The sequence below is a fragment of the Cololabis saira genome, chromosome 13 (genome assembly GCF_033807715.1).
Source record: "Cololabis saira isolate AMF1-May2022 chromosome 13, fColSai1.1, whole genome shotgun sequence".
NCBI classification, from domain to species: domain Eukaryota; kingdom Metazoa; phylum Chordata; class Actinopteri; order Beloniformes; family Belonidae; genus Cololabis; species Cololabis saira.
This window is the reverse complement of record NC_084599.1, coordinates 42100390-42120602: the sequence shown is the minus strand read 5'-3', so window position 1 is coordinate 42120602 and position 20213 is coordinate 42100390. Positions and strand designations below refer to the sequence as shown.

Genomic DNA, 20213 nt, shown 5'->3' with positions numbered 1-20213 from the left:
ACCCGTAGGCCACTTGGCCACTTGCCATTTCCCTCCTGAAGTCACTTCCCTCCTGCTGCTGGTCAAACAAACAAAGCAGTGACAGACCTGGACGACTCAGGGGATCGACTCAGCAAATCTTTGTTAGGGCCTTTGAACGGCAAGTTGATGTATAAAAACAAAGAAGATGGGACTATCAACAAGAACGCGGTGATTTGTACATTTTGTAAAAACGAATGTTCCTATCACCGGAGCTGCTCCAGCCTGAATTATCATTTAAACGCTAAACATGTCCGGACAAGTTCCGCTATAAACGTTACAGGTTCTAGTGCTAGCGTGAGCTCACTTCACCAACCCACACTTGCAGAATCTGGGAAACGAATGAGCAAAGCCACGACAGAAAAACTGACAAACTCAATGGCAAAGTGGGTTTCTGCTGATTGCAGGACAATTTCAATCGTGGAAGACGACCAAGGAGGAATGGTGTCATGACCAAACCGTTCTGCAAATTAGCCCCACCCCTTCTTCTGATTGGTCGATTGGTGATAGTCCGATAACTTTTGAATGGTTTGACATAGAGAGTCGTGGGTGGTGTCATCGGACTTAGTTTTGAGTCCTTCACCTTTATTGCTGAAAAATGCAGCAATGTACACAAATGGGCAGCAGCCCCCCGTGGCACTCTTGAAATTTCAGCGAGGAAATTTTCTAGTTAGTGCCACGGCTCCGCAAAGAGGCACGCAGGATAACAATAGTGCCTCTGGCGCAGCCAGAGGCACTATTGTTATCCTGCGTGTTTGCACCAAGGAAGATATTTTTTCTTTTGTATTTCATTCATGAAACACACTTCACCAATAAAAATGTGGATTTCAAATCTTCTCTTCTTGGTGTATTCAATTGATTAGTGCAATTTTTCAATGTCCTAGAATTCGAATTCTTTATTTGAGGACCTTTAGCAGATACGAGATTAAAATGCAATTAATTAGATTCATTAATTATTAATCCTGTAATTAATTCGATTTTTTCTTTTAATCGCCTGACAGCACTAGTACTTATCGAAGCTACATTTGGCGGGAATGGTAAGAAGCTCGAAGGCCTCAGAGACCCAACTCAGCTACAGATGACATTGGTGGCAGCATTATGTCATTGTTTGACGCAGTTGGGACTGGTACGTTTAATAAAATAGCTGCTATGTTGAGGAAAGAAGATCATGCCGATACGTCGGTGCAGAATCTCAAGATATTTGTCGAGATATTCAAGCGTGAGCGTCGATAAATCCAGCCCAGCTCCGTATTAGTTACAGAGCGGGCAATAAAGAAAAGGTGCTGATGACTGATATCACAAAGCTATGGCCTCATTTCTGCAGAAAATCTATGGCTGGCACTGGAAAAAAGGAAGGCAATAACGAGAAAAAAGTCGAAATGTCGAGATTAATGTTGAAATACAATTTTGAGAATAAAGTCGAAATTTAAGCTTTTTTTCTCAACATTTCAGTTTTATTCACAAAATTTCGACTTTTTTCTCGAAATTGTACTTCAACATTAATCTTGACATGTCGAGACTTTTTTCTCGACTTTTTTCTCCACATTTCGACTTTTTTCTCGACATTTCGACTTTTATCTCGACATTTCGCCTTTTTGCTCGAAATTGTACTTCAACATTAATCTTGACATTTCTACTGAAAATCTATGGCTGTCACTGAAAAAGGAAGGCAGTAACAAGAAAGCCTCATCTCCACAAGTTTTGAGGAATGGACCGAAATTCCACCAAGATAATGTGAGAAGTTTTTGGACGGCTGCCCAAGTCCTTTTCAGCCAAAGTAAAGCGCTTAAAGGCAATTCTACCAAAAAACAAACCAAATGAACTCCTGATTTTCAAGAGAGCAATCAAAGCGTTCTTTTTCCTTTCATAAAAGTGCTCTCCTTTTCTCAGCACAGGACTCGTATGTCTGTCCCGTCCTTGTCCAGGATGATGTAATTACTCCTCTAACAAGGGAGCACATTCAGTTCACATTCAATTCTGTTACGCTTCAGGTTGTCTGATGACTCCAGTGTTGTCATTTAGCCTCCCGAGTTATTATTAGCTCCCTCACTATTCCTTTTTAGGCACAATTTTTAGGCAATAAGGACATTTGTGGAGCACAAGGAGGGGGGGCAGGTCACAGAGGTGGCCTTTTTCCAGTTTGCTAAACGTTTGTGCTCGTCTACGGACTCATCCCTGCACCTAATATGAAGACACATCACACATGTGACCAAAATATCTGTCCTGGGTGAGCCTTGGAAACTTTCCTTTTTGTTTTTTTTGTTTTTTGACTAATGCCAGTCCCCATGTTTGCACTTAGCCAGTCAGCCGGATAAATTTAAAATCTGGCATTATCCACCATATTGAGAGTAATAAGAGATGAGCGAGTCCCGGGCAACAATGATCTGCCCAAATTCAACGAAACTTGTCGTAAAAAAAAAAAGCATAAATTGTGACATATTTACAAAATTAGCTCATGGGATTCCACGTATTAGAAAGCATTTTATTTATAATTCATCAATCTCCAGACGTCGCCAGACTTTCTTAAACGTAAGGTAAACACATTACAGCTTTTTAAGCAGCCCTGATCTCACATACATCAAAGACACATTCGCTTCCCTCTAGTCCAGGGGTCGGCAACCCAAAAAGAGCCATATTGGACCAAAACACAAAAAACAAATGTGTCTGGAGCCGCAAAAAATGAAAAGTCTTGTATAAGCCTTAGAATGAAGGCAAATGGCGAAAGGCGAAATGTTGAGAAAAAAGTCAAAATGTCAAGAAAAAAGTCAAAATTTCGAGAAAAAAGTCGAAATTTTGAGAAAAAAGTCAAAATGTCGAGAAAAAAGTCAAAATTTCGAGAAAAAGTCGAAATGTCGAGATTAAAAATGGAAGGAAAAAGGAAGAAAAAAAGAGAAAAAAAGGAACAAAAAGAAGAAAAAATTAAAAAAGAAGAAAAAAAAGAAAAAAAAGAAGAAAAAAAAAGAAGAAAAAAAAGAGAAAAAAAGGAAAAAAAAAAAGAAAAAAAGATTAAAAAAGAAAAAAAAGAAAAAAAGGAAAAAAAAGTTCAAACATTTTTGAAAAAGCTCCAGGAGCCACTAGGGCGGCGCTAAAGAGCCGCGGGTTGCCGACCCCCGCTCTAAGTGAATCATTTCAAGAACATTGCTTTTCTCACGTTTTTTCCCCCCTTTACTTTCTTGTCCACAGTTTCTCTTCCATACATCAGTTAAAACCATCGCAAAATATCTGAGCTGACAACAGTTTCAGTCGGCGTTTACAGCAAAGTGACAGATTCTCTCCCTGAAAACAGAACTCCGTTGAAGACGGTATCACCTCTCACAGATTACAGTAAGTTTTTCAAGACGATCAGAAAAGGTGAGGAGCAGCGTTCTCATAGAGTCCTGGATTTGCGCCTGAGGCTCAGGTAGGCGTCGGAGTGCAGGAATCGGGGGCACGAGTCTCTCTGCATCAGCAGGTAAACGTGTTTCTGGGCCTCGTCGAAGCAGCAGCGACTCGGTTTCTCCAGGGACTTCTTGATCTTTTCTCTGACGTGGTGGTCGACGTTGATCTGGAAGAAATAAACGGGAACGTCAATTAAGGTTGAATGTTTATCACAAACTATCAACCTTTTAAGATCCATTTAAAAAGCCCCATCAGCATCATTTCACGTGATGCAACATGTTGTATTACTGCAGGTTCAGTACGGAGGTTCCCACGGACAGGGAAACTCCGATAAAACAGCAATTTCATTCTGAATCATGTTTTTACATCAAATAAATTCACATGAAACCAATTTTAAACGTTAATGGGGTCAGATATTTGCCCCAGGGATCTCTGCAGGACTGTGTTGAAAAAAAAATCGATTTTCTGAGAGGGGAACATTTTTTTTATTGTCCGTCGAAAAAAAAGTCAAAATGTCGTGAAAAAAGTCGAAATGTTGAGAATAATGTTGAAATACAATTTCGAGAATAAAGTCGAAATTTCAGCTTTTTTCTCGACATTTCGACTTTTTTCTCAAAATTGTACTTCAACATTAATCTTGACATTTCGACTTTTTTCTCGACATTTCGACTTTTTTCTCGAAGTGCATAATGAAAAAAAAATCCTCCTCTAAAACATTATTTGTATTTTTCTCCTGCCTGGCCCTAAGACTCTTCCGTAGTTCCACAGGTGGCTCGTTACTCTTTTTAAACGGCGGCGTCTCCTCCCCTTTCACTACACTCATTACTACATACTTTTCATTATAAAAAGAGAAGTTAGGTATTTCCACATACGTACAGCATAATATTGTGAAAATACTCAGTTATGGTGTGGAAATCTCTCATCGACCTTTTAAACCTCAGGTGGTGTTGCAACATCAGACGTCATGCTGGCATGAAGGGCCTGGAAGTGCGTTGGGGGAAGAAACGTCTGGATTGTGCAAAGAAGAAGTCCGGTACAGAAACACGGCCAGGGTTTTGGGCAAGAGCTCGTCTCAGTTGTACAAATTTTCCAGCTTGTTTTTGGTAAAAAAAAAAAGTCCTCTTTTAAGTGCTGAATATTTTAAATGTTATCCTGGCCATAACTAGAACAATTACTGTATGTTGAAGCATCAAAAACTAACAACTCTTTCCGTATAACACCTTATTTTCCTCATATGCAAATGTTTAAAAGGTGATGACAATTTGTGTTGATTATTTGGATGAAAATCAAGAAGATTGAACTTCACAAGACTCCAGCAGTGGAAGTTGTGGCATTTAGTTGAAATCAACGTTGCTTCACTGGGTGAATCTTTTACTCATCGTTCTGAGCAGGGGTGCCGTTTCCTGCATGATGCAAAAATACCTTCCTCTTAAGTTTACTTTAACTGTAATTTAGCTCTGAGGTAAAGTGCCGTTTATGAGAGCGGGAGCCTCAGATTCAGCTCCAATGACCAATTCCAAGGACCAGTCATCTTAAGAGATCTTTTATTTATAGATCAGGGACTTTGTGGAATAACCTGCCTCAAAACCTCTGCTGCATATACAACAAATTTACTTGTAAAAATAATCTTAAAGTCGACTTAACACTGTAAAGTTTTGGTTGTTCTTTTTGCATTCTGTATTATTTAATAGTTTTCTTTTCTTTAATGTAATTTATCTAGTATCGAACTTGTCATTGTGCATTGAGTTAAATCACTTTGCATTCGCATTTGTATAATTAGTCCCTATTGTATCCGTAGGAATTTTTTTTTTTCCCTTCTTCCGATGAAATGAGGGCCTTTTTTCCCCCTAAACGTGCCCCAAAAGACACCAAATTTTGCACGCAAGCCAGGCCTGGCGAAAAATTCGATATTTAATGGTTTGCATTAATGGGCGTGGCCTAACGGCTCAACAGCGCCCCCTAGAAGATTCCTGTCCCAAGCCGCACAATACGGTTTGACGTACATGCACGAAAATCAGTACACACCTGTATCATGTCACAACTTAAAGAAAAGTATCTTGGCGCCATGGCCGAAGCCGAACAGGAAGTCGGCCATTTTGAATTAATCGTGTCATTTTGGCACAATTTATGCCATTCCTTCGGCAATTAATACGGCCCGAACCTTAACGTGCACCCAGGTGTGTTATACATCAAAATGTGCGTCTCCATCCTGCAACGACGCTCATTACTTTTCTCGATGGCGACGATAGACGCCAAAAAGCGCACCCACCCTTCATCTGATCAGCCCATAAAGAAAAAACTTTGTGCCTCAAGCCCCACAATACGGTTTGACGTACATGCACGGAAATCGGTAAACACCTGTATCATGTCGTAACTTAAAGAAAAGTCTCTTGGCGCTATGGCCGAAACCGAACAGGAAGTCGGCCATTTTGAACATTTTTAATTAATCGTGTAATTTTGGCGCAATTTATACCATTCCTTCATTTGATTGGTCCATATTTGATAGTTCCTACTTTCTGCCATAACTTTTGAATGGTTTGACATAAAGACTCGTGGGTGGTGGCATCTGACTCGGTATTGAGTACTTGAACATAATTGCTACAAATTAGCCCCGCCCCTTCTTCTGATTGGTCAATATCTGATAGTTCCTACTTTCTGCCATAACTTTTGAGTGGTTTGATATAGAGAGTCGTGGGTGGTTTCATCCACTAAATGTCCAGTCCTGAAGAATCTACATCAAGTCATACAAGCTTCCACTGCAGCCTGAACGTGCACAAGGGTGGAGGACTGTTCATCGCTGCTTGCAGCTTTAATTCTGTGTGTTTCTTGGACCCCAGGAAGACTATCTGGTTGCTATGGCACCAGCTAATGGGGATCCTTAATAAAATCAAAGTAAATGAGAGAAAGCCGGTCCACTGACCTCTCTGCAGGCGGCCGGCCGGATGAACTCCAGGTAGATTTCCTCGGCCCGCCAGCGCAGCTCGTCCTGGGACGACGTTAACCTGAAGTCTTCACACGCCAGCCAGAACTCCACGTTCTCCTCGCTGAACTCAGACTTGAGGAACGAGTGGAACGCCGCCAAGCACTCTGCAGACACACACACGTTTATAACACAGTTATTAATGTCTAAGAGTCTTCAGAAAGTAGGGTTGCCAACTGTCCCTAGAAAAACGGAATTGTCCCGTATTTATAAACTAAAGTCCCGTATTGAGCTGAAAAGGGACGCACTTTGTCCCGTATTACTGTGAGAGTCAGAAAATAGTCATAAAATGCCAATGGAAAATGAAATTGAGCTGTTTATGAGTTTATAAGTAATTTTTTTCTGTTTTACTCCAACTGTAGCCTACAGTCATGGCCAAGTCAAGTTTTCTACAGACTTTCTGTTTGCACTTTTGTTATTGCACTAAAAATGTGCACTATTATAGAATGGATCTTCTGCTTTCTTTCTATTGTTTTATATTTATACAATTTAAAGTTAAGCAGGACATGTTTCTGTTTAAGAAAGATACTTATTTTAATCAGTTCATTTTGTTATTTTGTATTAAATGTGTTCATGGCATTCAAAAATATGCATCTAATTCAATTCAGATTCGAGTCAAATAGTTAATAAATCGTTTCACTCACAAAAAAAGGGTCTAAAAAAATTCACCACGCCAGGAAGGGTTGATGAGGTGTCTCTTATTTCTTTTTCAGGGAGTTGGCAACCCTATCAGAAAGTGAATTACTGTAGTACTGCTACTCACTTTTATCTTTCAGCAGTTTTTCCAGAGATAGGTGAAGTTTGTGTTCCCCCTGCCAGCTGTAGCAAAAAATAGACATTTAATTTTGACCCTAATGAATCCTTTATACAAGACTGTCTCAGAAAATTAGAATATTGTGATAAAGTTCTTTATTTTCTGTAATGCTATTAAAAAAAAAAAAAAAAATGTCATACATTCTGGATTCATTACAAATCAACTGAAATATTGCAAGCCTTTTATTATTTTAATATTGCTGATTATGGTTTACAGTTTTAAGATTAAGATTCCCTATAATTTGTTGAGATAGGATATTTGAGTTTTCTTAAGCTGTAAGCCATGATCAGCAATATTAAAATAATAAAAGGCTTGCAATATTTCAGTTGATTTGTAATGAATCCAGAATGTATGACATTTTTGCATTACAGAAAATAAAGAACTTTATCACAATATTCAAATTTTCTGAGACAGTCCTGTAGCATTGCAGCAACAAGCAACAATAACACACTACCTAAGGTGCGACGCGTAGCTCCCATCCTTTATTTTTGCTTCCGTCTGGGACTGGACGTCCTTTTTCTGCCTCTTCCTGGTCAGTATTATATCCATCCTGGGAAACACATCAAGTCAAACTGAGGAAAACTCAACGTAAAAAAGATTCACAGGAATTAAAAAAGATCTCCCGTACCTTCTGGGCCGCTTCATGTTTGGCATGAGATCCTTAAAATCATAAATGCGAAATTTTGAAAACAAAAGTTTAGGCATTGTAACATCCTCGGCCCTTTGTGGACACGGTTTTTCTGATGATATCGTTTTGTTCTCTTCTGAGCTTGGTTTTAAATCTGCAGGGGAGGTCTAGCAGCGTTGACGCTGCGGGCATGTTGGTGCAGGTATCAAAATACCTTGGGCATAAGCGCAGGGATGACTTTTACTGAGACCCGGCTGCATACTGGTATCACTGACTCACAGCTGTAACTTTCCACCTGGTTTGACTCACTTTCCAGGGAACCCTTTGGTTTATTTTTTGTCTTGGTGATATGGACATTTCTGTTTACAGATAAATAAAAGAGATACTGAATCATGACTTATTTTCCCAGAACTACTGTAGATGGATAATAAAAAGGACACTTTGTACAGCACTTTTTTTGCACAACATGTTTTTCATCCATCTATTCCCACTCAGATTCGCCCCGCGGGGTCTGCAGAGCTGCCATGTACCGTAAGGTGTTAGTATGTTATCTGGAGCAACTTGAGCTTTACTCTTTTAAAGGACGAAAGCATTCCTGCTCACCTCAAAGATTATTTTACTACAAACTCTCAAGTTCAGACTTATGCAACCCGTCGAGCGTTAGATCTGCATCCTCCAAAATGTGTTACAACCAGGGGTAAATATGCACTACGGTACAGGGGGGTCAAACTATGGAATGCCTCTCACCCTTCTTCTCCTCTCCCCTTCCCTTCTTCTCTTCTCCATTTCCATTTTTATTTATTATAAATATCTCATAGCCATCATTTTTGTCCATCGTTCCTGTAGTTTCTTGTGCTGGCCCCCTTTTTTCTCTTTTGTGCATTTTTGCAGGCCGGAGCTTCAGGAGCTGCGTGCTGACCTGTGGTCCCCCCCCCCCTCTGGTCATCCCGCTGCTGCTTCCACCTGCCTGCTGTACTGCTGACGTCCCCAACCCCCCCAGTCTGGCCTTCGGCAGGAGTGTCCCCCCTTATGATCCTGGTCCAGGTTTCTTCCTCCTAAAGGGGAATTTTTCTTGCCACTGTTTGGCTTCAGGTTTTTCTCCCACTAGGGGAGTTTTTACCTGCCATTGTTTATGTAATAATTGCTCGGGGGTTTATGTTCATGTTCTGGGTCTCTGGAAAGATCCTAGAGACAACATCTGCTGTATTAGACGCTATACAAATAAAATTGAATTGAATTGGAGTCTGTCCCAGCTACAAGGGATCATATCTAAGAACGTTTTTGATGCAATATGTTGGTTTCTTTGGCAAAGCAAAATATATTTTAGACATTTTATTGGTCTTTTAATAAGTGAACTAATTTGGAATTAGTCGAAGTGTATTGTTTAAGTGCCGTGACAAAGAATTTGTCGTGATTTGGTGCAATATACAGTAAATAAAGCTGATGTGAACTGAACTGAAGAATTAATGTCAAAGTCAAACTTAATTAACAAAATAAAAACCAGCTTTCTGAAAACTTCGTTCACTCCCAAAACAAACGCCGGTTCTAGCTCTGTTACTTCGGCGACGCCAACTTCATTACCCACAATCCCCCTGACTATATGTTTATTTATAGGATCCCCATTAGCTGATTTTGTGACATCAGCTATTCTTCCTGGGGTCCCCAATGCAATTTAAAAGAACATAGTCCACACATACACACATTTATCGCTGTTACAGATCACTGTAACACCGAGTCATCATACACAACAGCAAACTTTCTGTCTAAAATACATTATTGGTACAAAAACTGCATCATACAGTCATTACAATACCACAAAGTATAACCCACAAATAAATTCCTGTAATAAATTATAGCACGTGATATATTTTTTACTCATTTAATTTTATGTAAAAAGTATTTTGCTACCTTTTTAAAACTGTATTTTGATGTAATATTTTTGATGTTATTAGGTAACACGTTCCATCCTGTGATAGCTCTGTAAATAACAGTGTGTTTAAAAAAGTTTGTTCTTGGCTTAGGTGCCAGTAAATGATCATAACACGATTTTCTGGTTGGATATTTATTGACATTTCTAGTGAACACTATCGTATCGTACTATACAGAGGTGTCAAGTAACAAGTACAAGTACAAATACTTAGTTACATTACTTAAGTATAAATTTTGGTTATCTATACTTCACTGGAGTAATTATTTTTCAGACGACTTTTTACTTTTACTCCTTACATTTTCATACAATTATCTGTACTTTTTACTCCTTACATTTTAAAAACAGCCTCGTTACTCTATTTCATTTAGGCCTTTAATAAAAACTATCCAGTTAAATTGCTCCATCCGGATAGAGTGAATTTGGTTGTGGTTGTTTCAGATGTTCTTGTCCAGTTTTGTTCTTACATCCGTTCCCTCAGATTCCTGCAACTAAACTTGGATGTACATTCCAATAAAGGTTAGGATAAATGATAACATGAACATGAAGTTTGACTTTTTGCACCATTACAATACTTATAGGCAACTAGTCATCATATCTGCTGCTCTCTGAAACACATGTTAATGCTCAATAGTACACATATATGGTTCTTTAATATATTTGCATTATACTAAGATACATTCATTTTCAATGGCTTTTGTCCTTAATGGCTTTTTCCCCCTTACATTACTTTTACTTTTATACTTTAAGTAGTTTTGAAACCAGTACTTTTATACTTTTACTTGAGTAAAAAACTTGAGTTGATACTTCAACTTCTACAGGAGTATTTTTAAACTCTAGTATCTATACTTCTACCTGAGTAATGAATGTGAATACTGAAGACACCTCTGGTACTATAGTAAGAGAAATTACCGTAATGATCATATATAAGGCGCACTGCCGGTTTTTGAGAAAATTAAAGGCTTTTAGGTGCGCCTCATAGTGCGGAAAATACGGTATTCATTTCCCATTGCCAGTCTTTCATGCGGTTGTGGAGGAGTTTTTGACGCATTTTTCTTTGCATCACTGCTTCAGTTCATTGACATTTTAATTCTCGCTCAACTCTCTTGATGCCTCACTTGGACGTTGCAAAACCTGTAATATTTCAGCTTTAAGCCATTCTCCAGATCTGTTTGTTCTGTAGTTTACTTTTGTGCTTCAGATCATTATCCTGCTGCATGACTCAGTTTGGTCAGAGATTAGTTGAACACGTGAACACGTGGCTTCACGTTTGCCTCTAGAATAAACTGCAACAGACAGGAGTAAGGGAGGTAAATGTTCCCTCATCCACAGTCTTTGACTGCGATGCTTGACTGTGGAAGCGTTTCTGCTGAAATGCGGCGTTAGATTTTTGCCAAACATGGAGGTGGGCATTAAGGTCAACCGACTCCCCTCTGTTCTCATCTGTCCGGGGGACTTTGTTCCAGTCTCGTGTTTGGTTTTAACCCAGTTTTGAAAATATCCGTCATGCTTCCACGTACTTTTAGACAGAAAATCCCCTCTCCTTGAAATACTGCCAAGTAATCTTTATATTATAAATCTTTTGCAAATGACTGCATATTCAATTTTTGCATCCAACCAAACATTATTTGAGTCTTTAATTGTTTATTATTGGCTTTATCTCGAACAACAACAAATCACCATCAAATTAAAAGTGTCAAAATATCAAAAAAAAAAAAACAATTTAACAGCCTCATCCAGAAATAAAGTACAACAGCAAAATAAAAATTAAAATAAAATAAAATAAGAAAAGAAAGAAAAAACTAAATAATAACAAAAAATAAAAAAATACAACACAAACAATTAATAAACAAAGATCAAGGAAATAATTAAACTAGCCTCCTACAATATCCTAAACTCAAAAATGTAATTTCCCAGTGACTTCTTTGCTGATCCATGACCAGCCATGAATGCAGGAGTTACATTTGTATCATATATGATGGATCACATAAGGAACAGAATAATAATAAAAGAAATACATACAGAAGGTAAATTGAGTTCTTTAGAGGTCCTATTTTTATATTTGTCAAGAATAGTTTTTTTGTATGTGTTTTTAAACTGTAGAGAGTTAGTTCATTTTCAGAGAACATAATGGAGTGCGACTGAAACCGGCAGTGAGTCACAGCCAGAGAGAAGTGACTGCACCAGGGAACACAGGAAGTTTAGCAGGAAGACTCGTCCGTTCTGAAACTCCAGAAATGCCCCAGACTGCTCTCAGAACGGTCTCTCGCTTTGACAACATCCTCCCCTTCAGCTGTCACGCTTTAATCATTATTCACATGAACATTGTTTCTGTTAGCCTCATGTATAATACTAGTGGTGGGACTCCATTAAAAAATGAATCTAATTAATTAGAGGCTTTGTAATTAATCGCATATCAATATTTGACACGAGAAGCAACATTTTTCAATTTAAATGGATTTTGGTATATGACTGAATCGTTGACACATAAATGAGCTTAAACAACAAAATTGTGTTTATTTTGACAGCTGAGTGTTAAAGGAGCATGAGGCTCCTTTTAAGAAATGAGACTCTCTAGTGCCACCCTTCACCACGACGGCCGTCGGGGGTACTGCAGCCAACAGTGAAGCCGGCACGGGAGAACGGGGAGAACGTGCATGCAGCGTCATGTGACGTCACATCCGCAGGACAGCGCGGGAAATTCGGGACCGAATTGCAGCACATTTTGCAGCACACAGCCTGTTCAAGGCAAAGGAGAGATACACTAGAGGGCTCATTCTTTTTGGTTTGGAACGCTTCATCTGACATTATTACTAGAAAACTTAAAATGTATACAAATTTTTTTCATAAATCCTGCCACAATCCGGCCTCAAGCTCCTTTAACATAAAGTGCAATATGAATTAAAGCTGCAAGCAGCGATGAACGGGCCCTCGCACGTGCAATTTTCACCAATAAAAGTCAAGGACTCAAAACTAAGTCCGATGACACCACCCATGACTCTTTATGTCAAACCATTCAAAAGTTATGGCAGAAAGTAGGAACTATCACATATCGACCAATCAGATGAAGGGGGGTGCGCTTTTTGGCGTCTAGCGTCGCCACGGTAACACTTTTGACTGAGAAAAGTAATGTCCATCGTCGCAGGATGGAGACGCATATTTTGATGTATAACACACCTGGGTGCACGTTACGGTTCGGGCGAAGAAACGGCCGAAGGAATGGCATAAATTGCGCCAAAATTACACAATTAATTCAAAATGTCCGACTTCCTGTTGGGTTTCGGCCATGGCGCCAAGAGACTTTTCTTTAAGTTGTGACATGATACAGGTGTGTACCGATTTTCGTGCATGTGCATCAATCTGTATTGTGGGGCTTGAGGCACAAAGTGGGGGGGGGATGGTGGATGGTGGAAGATAAATCTTGTCCCACTGGCAGATTTTTCTACTTATTTCAAGTGAAAATTTACTTGAAACAGGTGAAAATGGTCAAATAAGTTATTTTTCTGGTGTTATTTTTCTGGTGATGACTCTAAATGTTGAAATAGCAGTAAAACCACATTCATTGATGAAATGACATAAGGGATGGAAAGGAGGGATGGCAGTTTTACAGGGGGGATGATTTGGACCGTTTTTATTTCAAGGGGGATGCCGTCCCCCCTCATTCCCCCTGAACTCCAGTACTGGTTACGGGTAACTTATACCGGGAACTCGTGCGATGAGAAACGTTCTGCACTGTTTGGAGTGCCAAAGTAAACTGCGATTAAATGCGTTTATTTTTCTGTAATTAATTAATCGGAATTAACAAGATAAACTCCCAGCCCTAGTAAATACAAACAACGTTCTTGACTTGTGCCTGATGTCACATGGGAACTCAGCCCAGAGCATGTGTGTGTGTGTGTTTTTGGATGTGTGTGTGTGTGTGTTTTTGGATGAGTGTGTCAATATGGGCGTGTGTGTGTGCTGCTCGTCAGGATCCCCTCAGGAGTCCTGCTGTCAACCATGCAGGCACATTTGTGGTTAGGAAAATGCGGAAGTAAGTTTGTTTGAAACTTTCCACTATAGGATGAGCAGAGCTGCAGCGGCTGCACGTGTGCGGCCGCCGCCGTGCCCCCCCGCTAGCCAACACCCTTCATCATGCATGCTTGGTTGGGCTGTACTTTACACTGAGCCATGGGAACTTTTACAGGATGCAAATCAATTCGGTCACCAAGCACATGCTGCTGTGATAGTCAAACGAGTGAAAAGCCAGTGTTGTTGAAGCTTGTCATGATCTGTATTGTGGATAAAAAGGAGCCATTTGTCAACTCGTATGAACTAATTACACGCTTATTTGAAAATATCTTAATAAGTCCTTGTCCAATCACACTGTTCAATTATTTTCTGTATAAACATTTCATTTGGTGTTCAAAAAGTGCTTTTTCAAACTTGAAAACTTGAAAAAGAGGGGGTCGTCTTATAATCAGGGTCGTCTTATATTTGGGCCAATACGGTATGTTTGATATTTTCTTAAATGTGAAGACAGTGCCAGTGTGGAGATTTTTATTTACACAGAAAGATTATTATTTGTTTAAAATAATTATTCTACTCATTTTATTTATTTTTATTGAATTTATCTGTTGCAAATAAAACCTGTCTTCCAATTCATTGCATTTTTAGCCTCGTTATTTAGTTCTTCTGTTGTTTTGAGTAAATTTTCCCCACACGCTACACAAGCCCGCTAGCATTAGCAAGTTAGCATACCGCTCTGTATCTCTATTTACATCATATATTCACAAAACGTTTGTCAGATCAACATGTACCAAACAATCTGGCAGGCGACATTAAACTCTAGCATGTACTCTAATGTTTAAAGGGGACCTATTATGGCATCTAATACCTATTTTAAACTGGCCTTGAATGTCTTAAAAACAAGCTTTTGATTGTTTTTGCTAAATTTTTATTTTTTTATTTATTTTGCCTTTTTTAACCAGGTCGGTCCCGTTGAGACACAATGACCTCTTTTCCAAGGGAAGCCTGGCCAAGACAGCAGCATAAAAGAAGTTACAATCGCAGACACAAGTCACACAACAAAACAACAATTACAAGGCATAAAAATGACAACACACAGATAAAATACATTTCAAGGGGAACAGGGCTAAGGCTCTGGATTCACATTAAAAACAGAAACAAGTACGATAAGAAGCTGCTCCAATTTCTCTAACACGAGTTTTCAGAGCTCCAAGATTGATGAGCTCCTTTAGCTTTAGAGTTTTCTGCAGTGCATTCCAGGCAACAGGTGCAGCGTAATATAATAAATAATAATATTAAATTAAATAATACATAAATTAGAAATTCAGCCTCTGATCCATGTCATTATCTTCCCATTCTCTAACCTCATTATCTATGCAGGATTCTGAGTGGGCGGGGCTATGATAATGAGGCTCTGTGCTGATTGGCTGCCTGAATGACGCGATACACCGCTACGAAAAAATGGCTCTAGCTCCGGCCGGCGGAGTTAGTTGTGGGCGTGGTTTCACGCATCGGAGGCCAACCGATGTAAATCACATTTTGGTTCCGTAACGGCGGGATCAGAATCTTATTGGCTCGTAGATCCACATCACACTGGACAGATCATCCGGGCGGCTGTACAGACACTGCAGAATTTGGTTTCTTTCCTCCTTCTCTGAGTTGGCAGGCTGAGGGGAGACCACTTTATATATGTTAAAGCAAGAGAACACCTGTTTTTAATAATAGGTCCTCTTTAATGATAAAGACATTGAAGGTTAAGACAGAATAAGAACTTTCTGAAGGAGGTAAAAGATAATGTTGAATTCAGCGACACATTCAAGTCATTCCAGAGTTTTGGATCTAAATGTAATATTAAATTGATGACCAGATGTTGGACAGAAGGGTAAATGAAGATTGACACTGTGTCTAGTTGGATATGAATTAAAATCAGATGAAAAAGTAAAAAACTGCTGGAAAGTGACAGGAAGATCTTGTTTTCTATTGATAAACTTATGCACAAACAAGCATGAGTGAAAAACATTAAGTTTATGAATGGATAATAGTGAATATTTCATAAAAAGAGGTGCAGATGGTTCGTGTCGGCCAGACTGAGAGATCGTTCTTAAGAATCTTTATTGGATTATCAGTAATTTGTTGAGAAAAGTTGGATAAGTTGCAGACCAGACAATATTGCAGTAATTCATATATTATTTAGCTTAGCTTCTTACTATAATTAGCTTCAGCTGGAAATGGTCCAGGCCGTGTTGAGTGCTGAAAAAAGTTTTTAGCCGTGTAAATGTGTCGTTAATTTCAAGCAGGAAGTGTTTAGACATGTGCGTGAGAAATACTGTATTACCAGATGACCATGGACTCGGATGTATCCTGTTTCAGTCTTTTTATTTCTTATTCATGAATACTAAAATACCACAATTTGAAGAAGTGAGTGAGTCATTGAGCAACGTCATGGAGAAATGAGGCTCGTATGCAAACATCCACCACAAGAACACTTCTGACTCTCAATCTAGATCGTGATAAAAGATTGACAGATTCCTCTGCCAATCAGCTTAATGTTGTTTCTCAATCAAAGCAAAAGAAACGGACAGCTGAGATGACAATATACTTGGATGTAAATGGACCACTTCCATCTACATCTATAGGTCCCATATGTCCCAAATTAAAAAAAAACCTTCATCTTCATTTTTAGACCAGGGGTCACCAATCCTGGTCCTCGAGGGCCGGTGTCCTGCATGTTTAGATGTTTCCCTGCTTTAACACACCTGATTCTAATTAATGATCGTCATCAGCTTGTCATCCAGGGCTGCACAGTTCTGTTAATGACACAGTCACTTGTATCATGGTGCAATGAAGCAGGGAAACATCTAAAACCTGCAGGGACACCGGCCCTTGAGGACCAGGATTGGTGACCCCTGATTTAGACCATACCAACTTGTGAATCTTAGTTTAGTTTAGTTTATTTCGGTCATGAGGTCACAAAAAAAAAAAGAATAAAAATGACAACAAGAAAACGAATACACTGTTCAAAGAAAACATTACAAAAAAGTTTCCAATATACAAATAACATCTAGACTGAAAAAGGTGTAGGCTGAAGCAAAGCTTATTATTTGCCTACCCTCAAAAAGATTAATTAAAGTAATGAAATAAAAGCAAGAAGTAGGAGAAAAGACTGCCAGTAAAACAAATTGCCTCCATGGGGATAACAAAAATTCCTCAAGAAATAAAAAAATAAATAAAAAAGTGAACTTCTTGAAGGAAAAATGGATATAATTACACATACAGATCCCCCTTAGGAAGTCTTATTCTCAATTCAATTTCAATTCAATTTTATTTGTATAACGTCTAATACAATAGGGGGGGGAGGACCGCAGGCAGGTGGAAGCAGCAGCAGGATGACCAGAGGGGGAGGGGGGTGGGGGGCCGCAGGCCAGCACGCAGCTCCTGAAGCTCCGGCCTGCAAACATGCACAAAAGAGAAAAAAGGGGCCAGCACAAGAAACTACAGGAACGTTGGTTGCAACATATTAAATTTCAGGGCAGGGCACTTCCACTTCTGCGGCTTTTAGCGACACTTACGAAAGGCTATGGCTACACACCTTGAGAATACTTTTGGATGACAGTCAGGTCGTATGACAGCGACTGGCAGAACCTGTGGGTTGTGGGTTTAGTTGCTTCTGCTTGTGGCTTTGACGAAGAGGTGGAATGTAGTGTATGACTACAACTGATGGCAGAGCGGTGAGATCAGAGCAGGTATCGGTTCACAGAACAGTGTACATCTCGTAATACTACCCACATCATGTATCACATGGCACGCTTGCGAATCAAATCAAATCAAATCAAATCAAATCAAACTTCATTTACAGTATATAGCACATATATATAATTTAATACAATATATTTAACAGATTTTCTCTCATCTATGTTCTAAAATTAAGTTCACTGTCAAGTTCATGTCCTGAAAACCTGTTATTTAATCAGAATCGTCCTATTAAGGCCCGGTTAGCTGCTCATTCCTTGGTTAGGACTTCACAAATCCCTGGGAAGGCCAAGCTACGTGTTTTGGTGTGGAGAGTGACGGGCAAATCGACCAATCACAGTTTGATTTCAAGTGGGCAGAAATAAAACAAAAGATTGTAGGCTTTCATGAAACCTAAACATCAAATCTCTGCAGTGGTGAGAGCGGTGGAGAGACAGAGTTAAATGGCGGAAGACGAGAGTGACGTTGCTTTTTTCCGTGATGATTTCTTTTCTCTGTGATGAGGTAAAGGCCCAGCGGTCGTGCTCACGGTTCACCACTGTCTTAAAGGTTGGTGATGACTATACAAAACATGAACACAGTGATATTCATTGGCTAGCAAAAAAAACAAAGGAGTGTTCTTTCTTATTTGCTTGACTAAATCCATGGGGTAACCTCTTTTTTCTATTAATTGGTCAGTATCAAGCTGCTGAAGGGCCTGTAGTTCTAACAGTGCGTAAGTTTAAGTGTCCTCAGGAAGATACTGAAAGCAACCAAAGTATAAATCACTTTGTTTGTGTATGATAGAGGATAAGCACTTCTTCTCTCACTCCGTAGGCTGCAGAATCATTTTCCTGACACCTACAGACAAAGATTGGAATCACTGATGACGACTGAGCTGCGTTATCATCTGCGGTTGCATCAGGTCAAAATATGACGGTAGTTATGCTTGAGAGAGACCAGTGCCGACCAACATTTGCATGCGTGGTCATCTGAAGATTGATATCAGTGAGCTGAAAAATGGGGCCTGTTTGTTGGGAACTCAAGTGGGATGCAGGTAAGGCCTACTTGGCCTGTTGGGGCCCATTCATCACCCAAGTACCTGAGCATAACTGCAGCGAGCAATTCACATAGCGCCAACATGGGACCCATGTACTTTGTAAATGTACTTTATTTATATAGCCCTTTACAGCCACCTCTAGGTGAGACAAAGTGCTTTACAGAATAAAACATACAGAAATACAACATACAATCAAAAGACAGAGCAAAAGACTAAATAGAATTAAAGCTGCAAGCAGCGATGAACGGGCCCTCACGCGTGCAATTTTCACCAATAAAGGTCAAGGACTCAAAACCATGTCTGATGACACCACCCATGACTCTTTATGTCAAACCATTCAAAAGTTATGGCAGAAAATAGGAACTATCACATATCGACCAATCAGAAGAAGGAGCGGGGCTAATTCATGCCAATTATGGTCAAGGACTCAAAACCGAGTCCGATGACACCACCCACGACTCTGTATGTCAAACCATTCAAACGTTATGGCAGAAAATAAGATCTATGAAATATAAACCAATCAGCTACTAGTATCACTTCCTGTTTAACGTTAAAGTTTGACGCGCGCCACGGCCAAGCCATTTCACAAAAACTCACGATTTTGATAACTTTTCATGGTTAACGTCTTTTGTGTCTCCTGAGCGAGTTTTATGTCGAACGGACGATCCTGCTAGGAGGAGTTTGTTAAAGTACGACACGTGAAAATCGCATAAATTGCGCTAAAATTACACGATTAATTCAAAATGGCCGACTTCCTGTTTGGTTTGGGCCATGGCACCAAGAGACTTTTCTTTAAGTTGTGACATGATACAAGTGTGTACTGATTTTCGTGGATGTACGTCAAACCGTATCGTGGGGCTTGAGGCACAAAGTTTTCTAGGGGGCGCTGTTGAGCCATTAAGCCACGACCATTAATGCAAACCATTAAATATCAAATTTTTCGCCAGGCGTGCAAAATTTGCTGACTTTACGGGCACGGTTAAGGGGGCAAAAAGGCCCTCATTTCGTCGGAAGAAAAAAAAAAAAAAAAATCCTACAGATACAATAGGGCCTTCGCACTGTCAGTGCTCGGGCCCTAATAAAAGAAAAAGTGGCAAAAGTGTCACCACACTAGTGGCTATTAAAAGCCATTCTAAATAAATAGGTTTTAAGCCTTGTTTTAAAAGGCCCAGGTCAGAGATAGTGCGTAGGTTGCAGGGGAGCTTGAACTTTGACCTGGGCAACAGTTGGTTTGAGGATCTCAGTCCTGCCAGGCTCACGCACCGTTAAAAGCTCCATTAAATAGGGCGGGGCAAGGCCGTTGAGGGCTTTAAAAACAAACATTAAAAGTTCAAAATCAACTCTAAAATGGACAGGAAGCCAATGGAGTGAAAAGAGGACCGGAGTCACGTGCTCACGTCTTTTAGTGTTAGTTAAAAGACGGGCAGCTGCATTCTGCACTAGCTGAAGGCTAATAGAGGACTCAGAGACGACAACATATAGTGCATTACAATAGTCTAATCTGGAGCTGATTAGAGCTTGAACAGCTTTCTCTAGCTCGTGACGATTTAAAAAAGATGTTACTTTGGCTAAGAGGTGCAACTGATAAAAACTTGTCCTAATGACGTTATCAACTTGTCTTTCAAATTTGAAAAAACTATCAAAAATCACACCCAGATTTCTGACATAAGG

At 39.6% G+C, this 20213-nt stretch overlaps 1 protein-coding gene across 1 annotated transcript; it reads right to left on the bottom strand.

Moving 5' to 3' along the window:
- Positions 1 to 3385: 3385 nt before the first annotated feature.
- Positions 3386 to 7945, bottom strand: si:ch211-117l17.6 (regulator of G-protein signaling 21). Its single transcript, XM_061737300.1, has 5 exons — positions 7819 to 7945; positions 7645 to 7740; positions 7140 to 7195; positions 6317 to 6483; positions 3386 to 3562 (listed from the first exon to the last, which is right to left on the bottom strand). Exons 1-5 carry the CDS (start codon positions 7893 to 7895, stop codon positions 3386 to 3388), a joined length of 573 nt encoding a protein of 190 aa, XP_061593284.1. The 5' UTR covers positions 7896 to 7945.
- Positions 7946 to 20213: the final 12268 nt, after the last annotated feature.

What these genes read in the sequence shown, in the direction of transcription:
- si:ch211-117l17.6 (XM_061737300.1), bottom strand. Translation starts at nt 7,895, where the DNA reads ATGCCTAAACTTTTGTTTTCAAAATTTCGCATTTATGATTTTAAGGAT. An exon ending in AACATGAAGCGGCCCAGAAG is followed by an intron (nt 7,741 to 7,818) that starts GTACGGGAGATC and finishes TGTGTTTCCCAG; the next exon opens with GATGGATATAATACTGACCA. An exon ending in AAAACTGCTGAAAGATAAAA is followed by an intron (nt 6,484 to 7,139) that starts GTGAGTAGCAGT and finishes GTGTGTCTGCAG; the next exon opens with AGTGCTTGGCGGCGTTCCAC.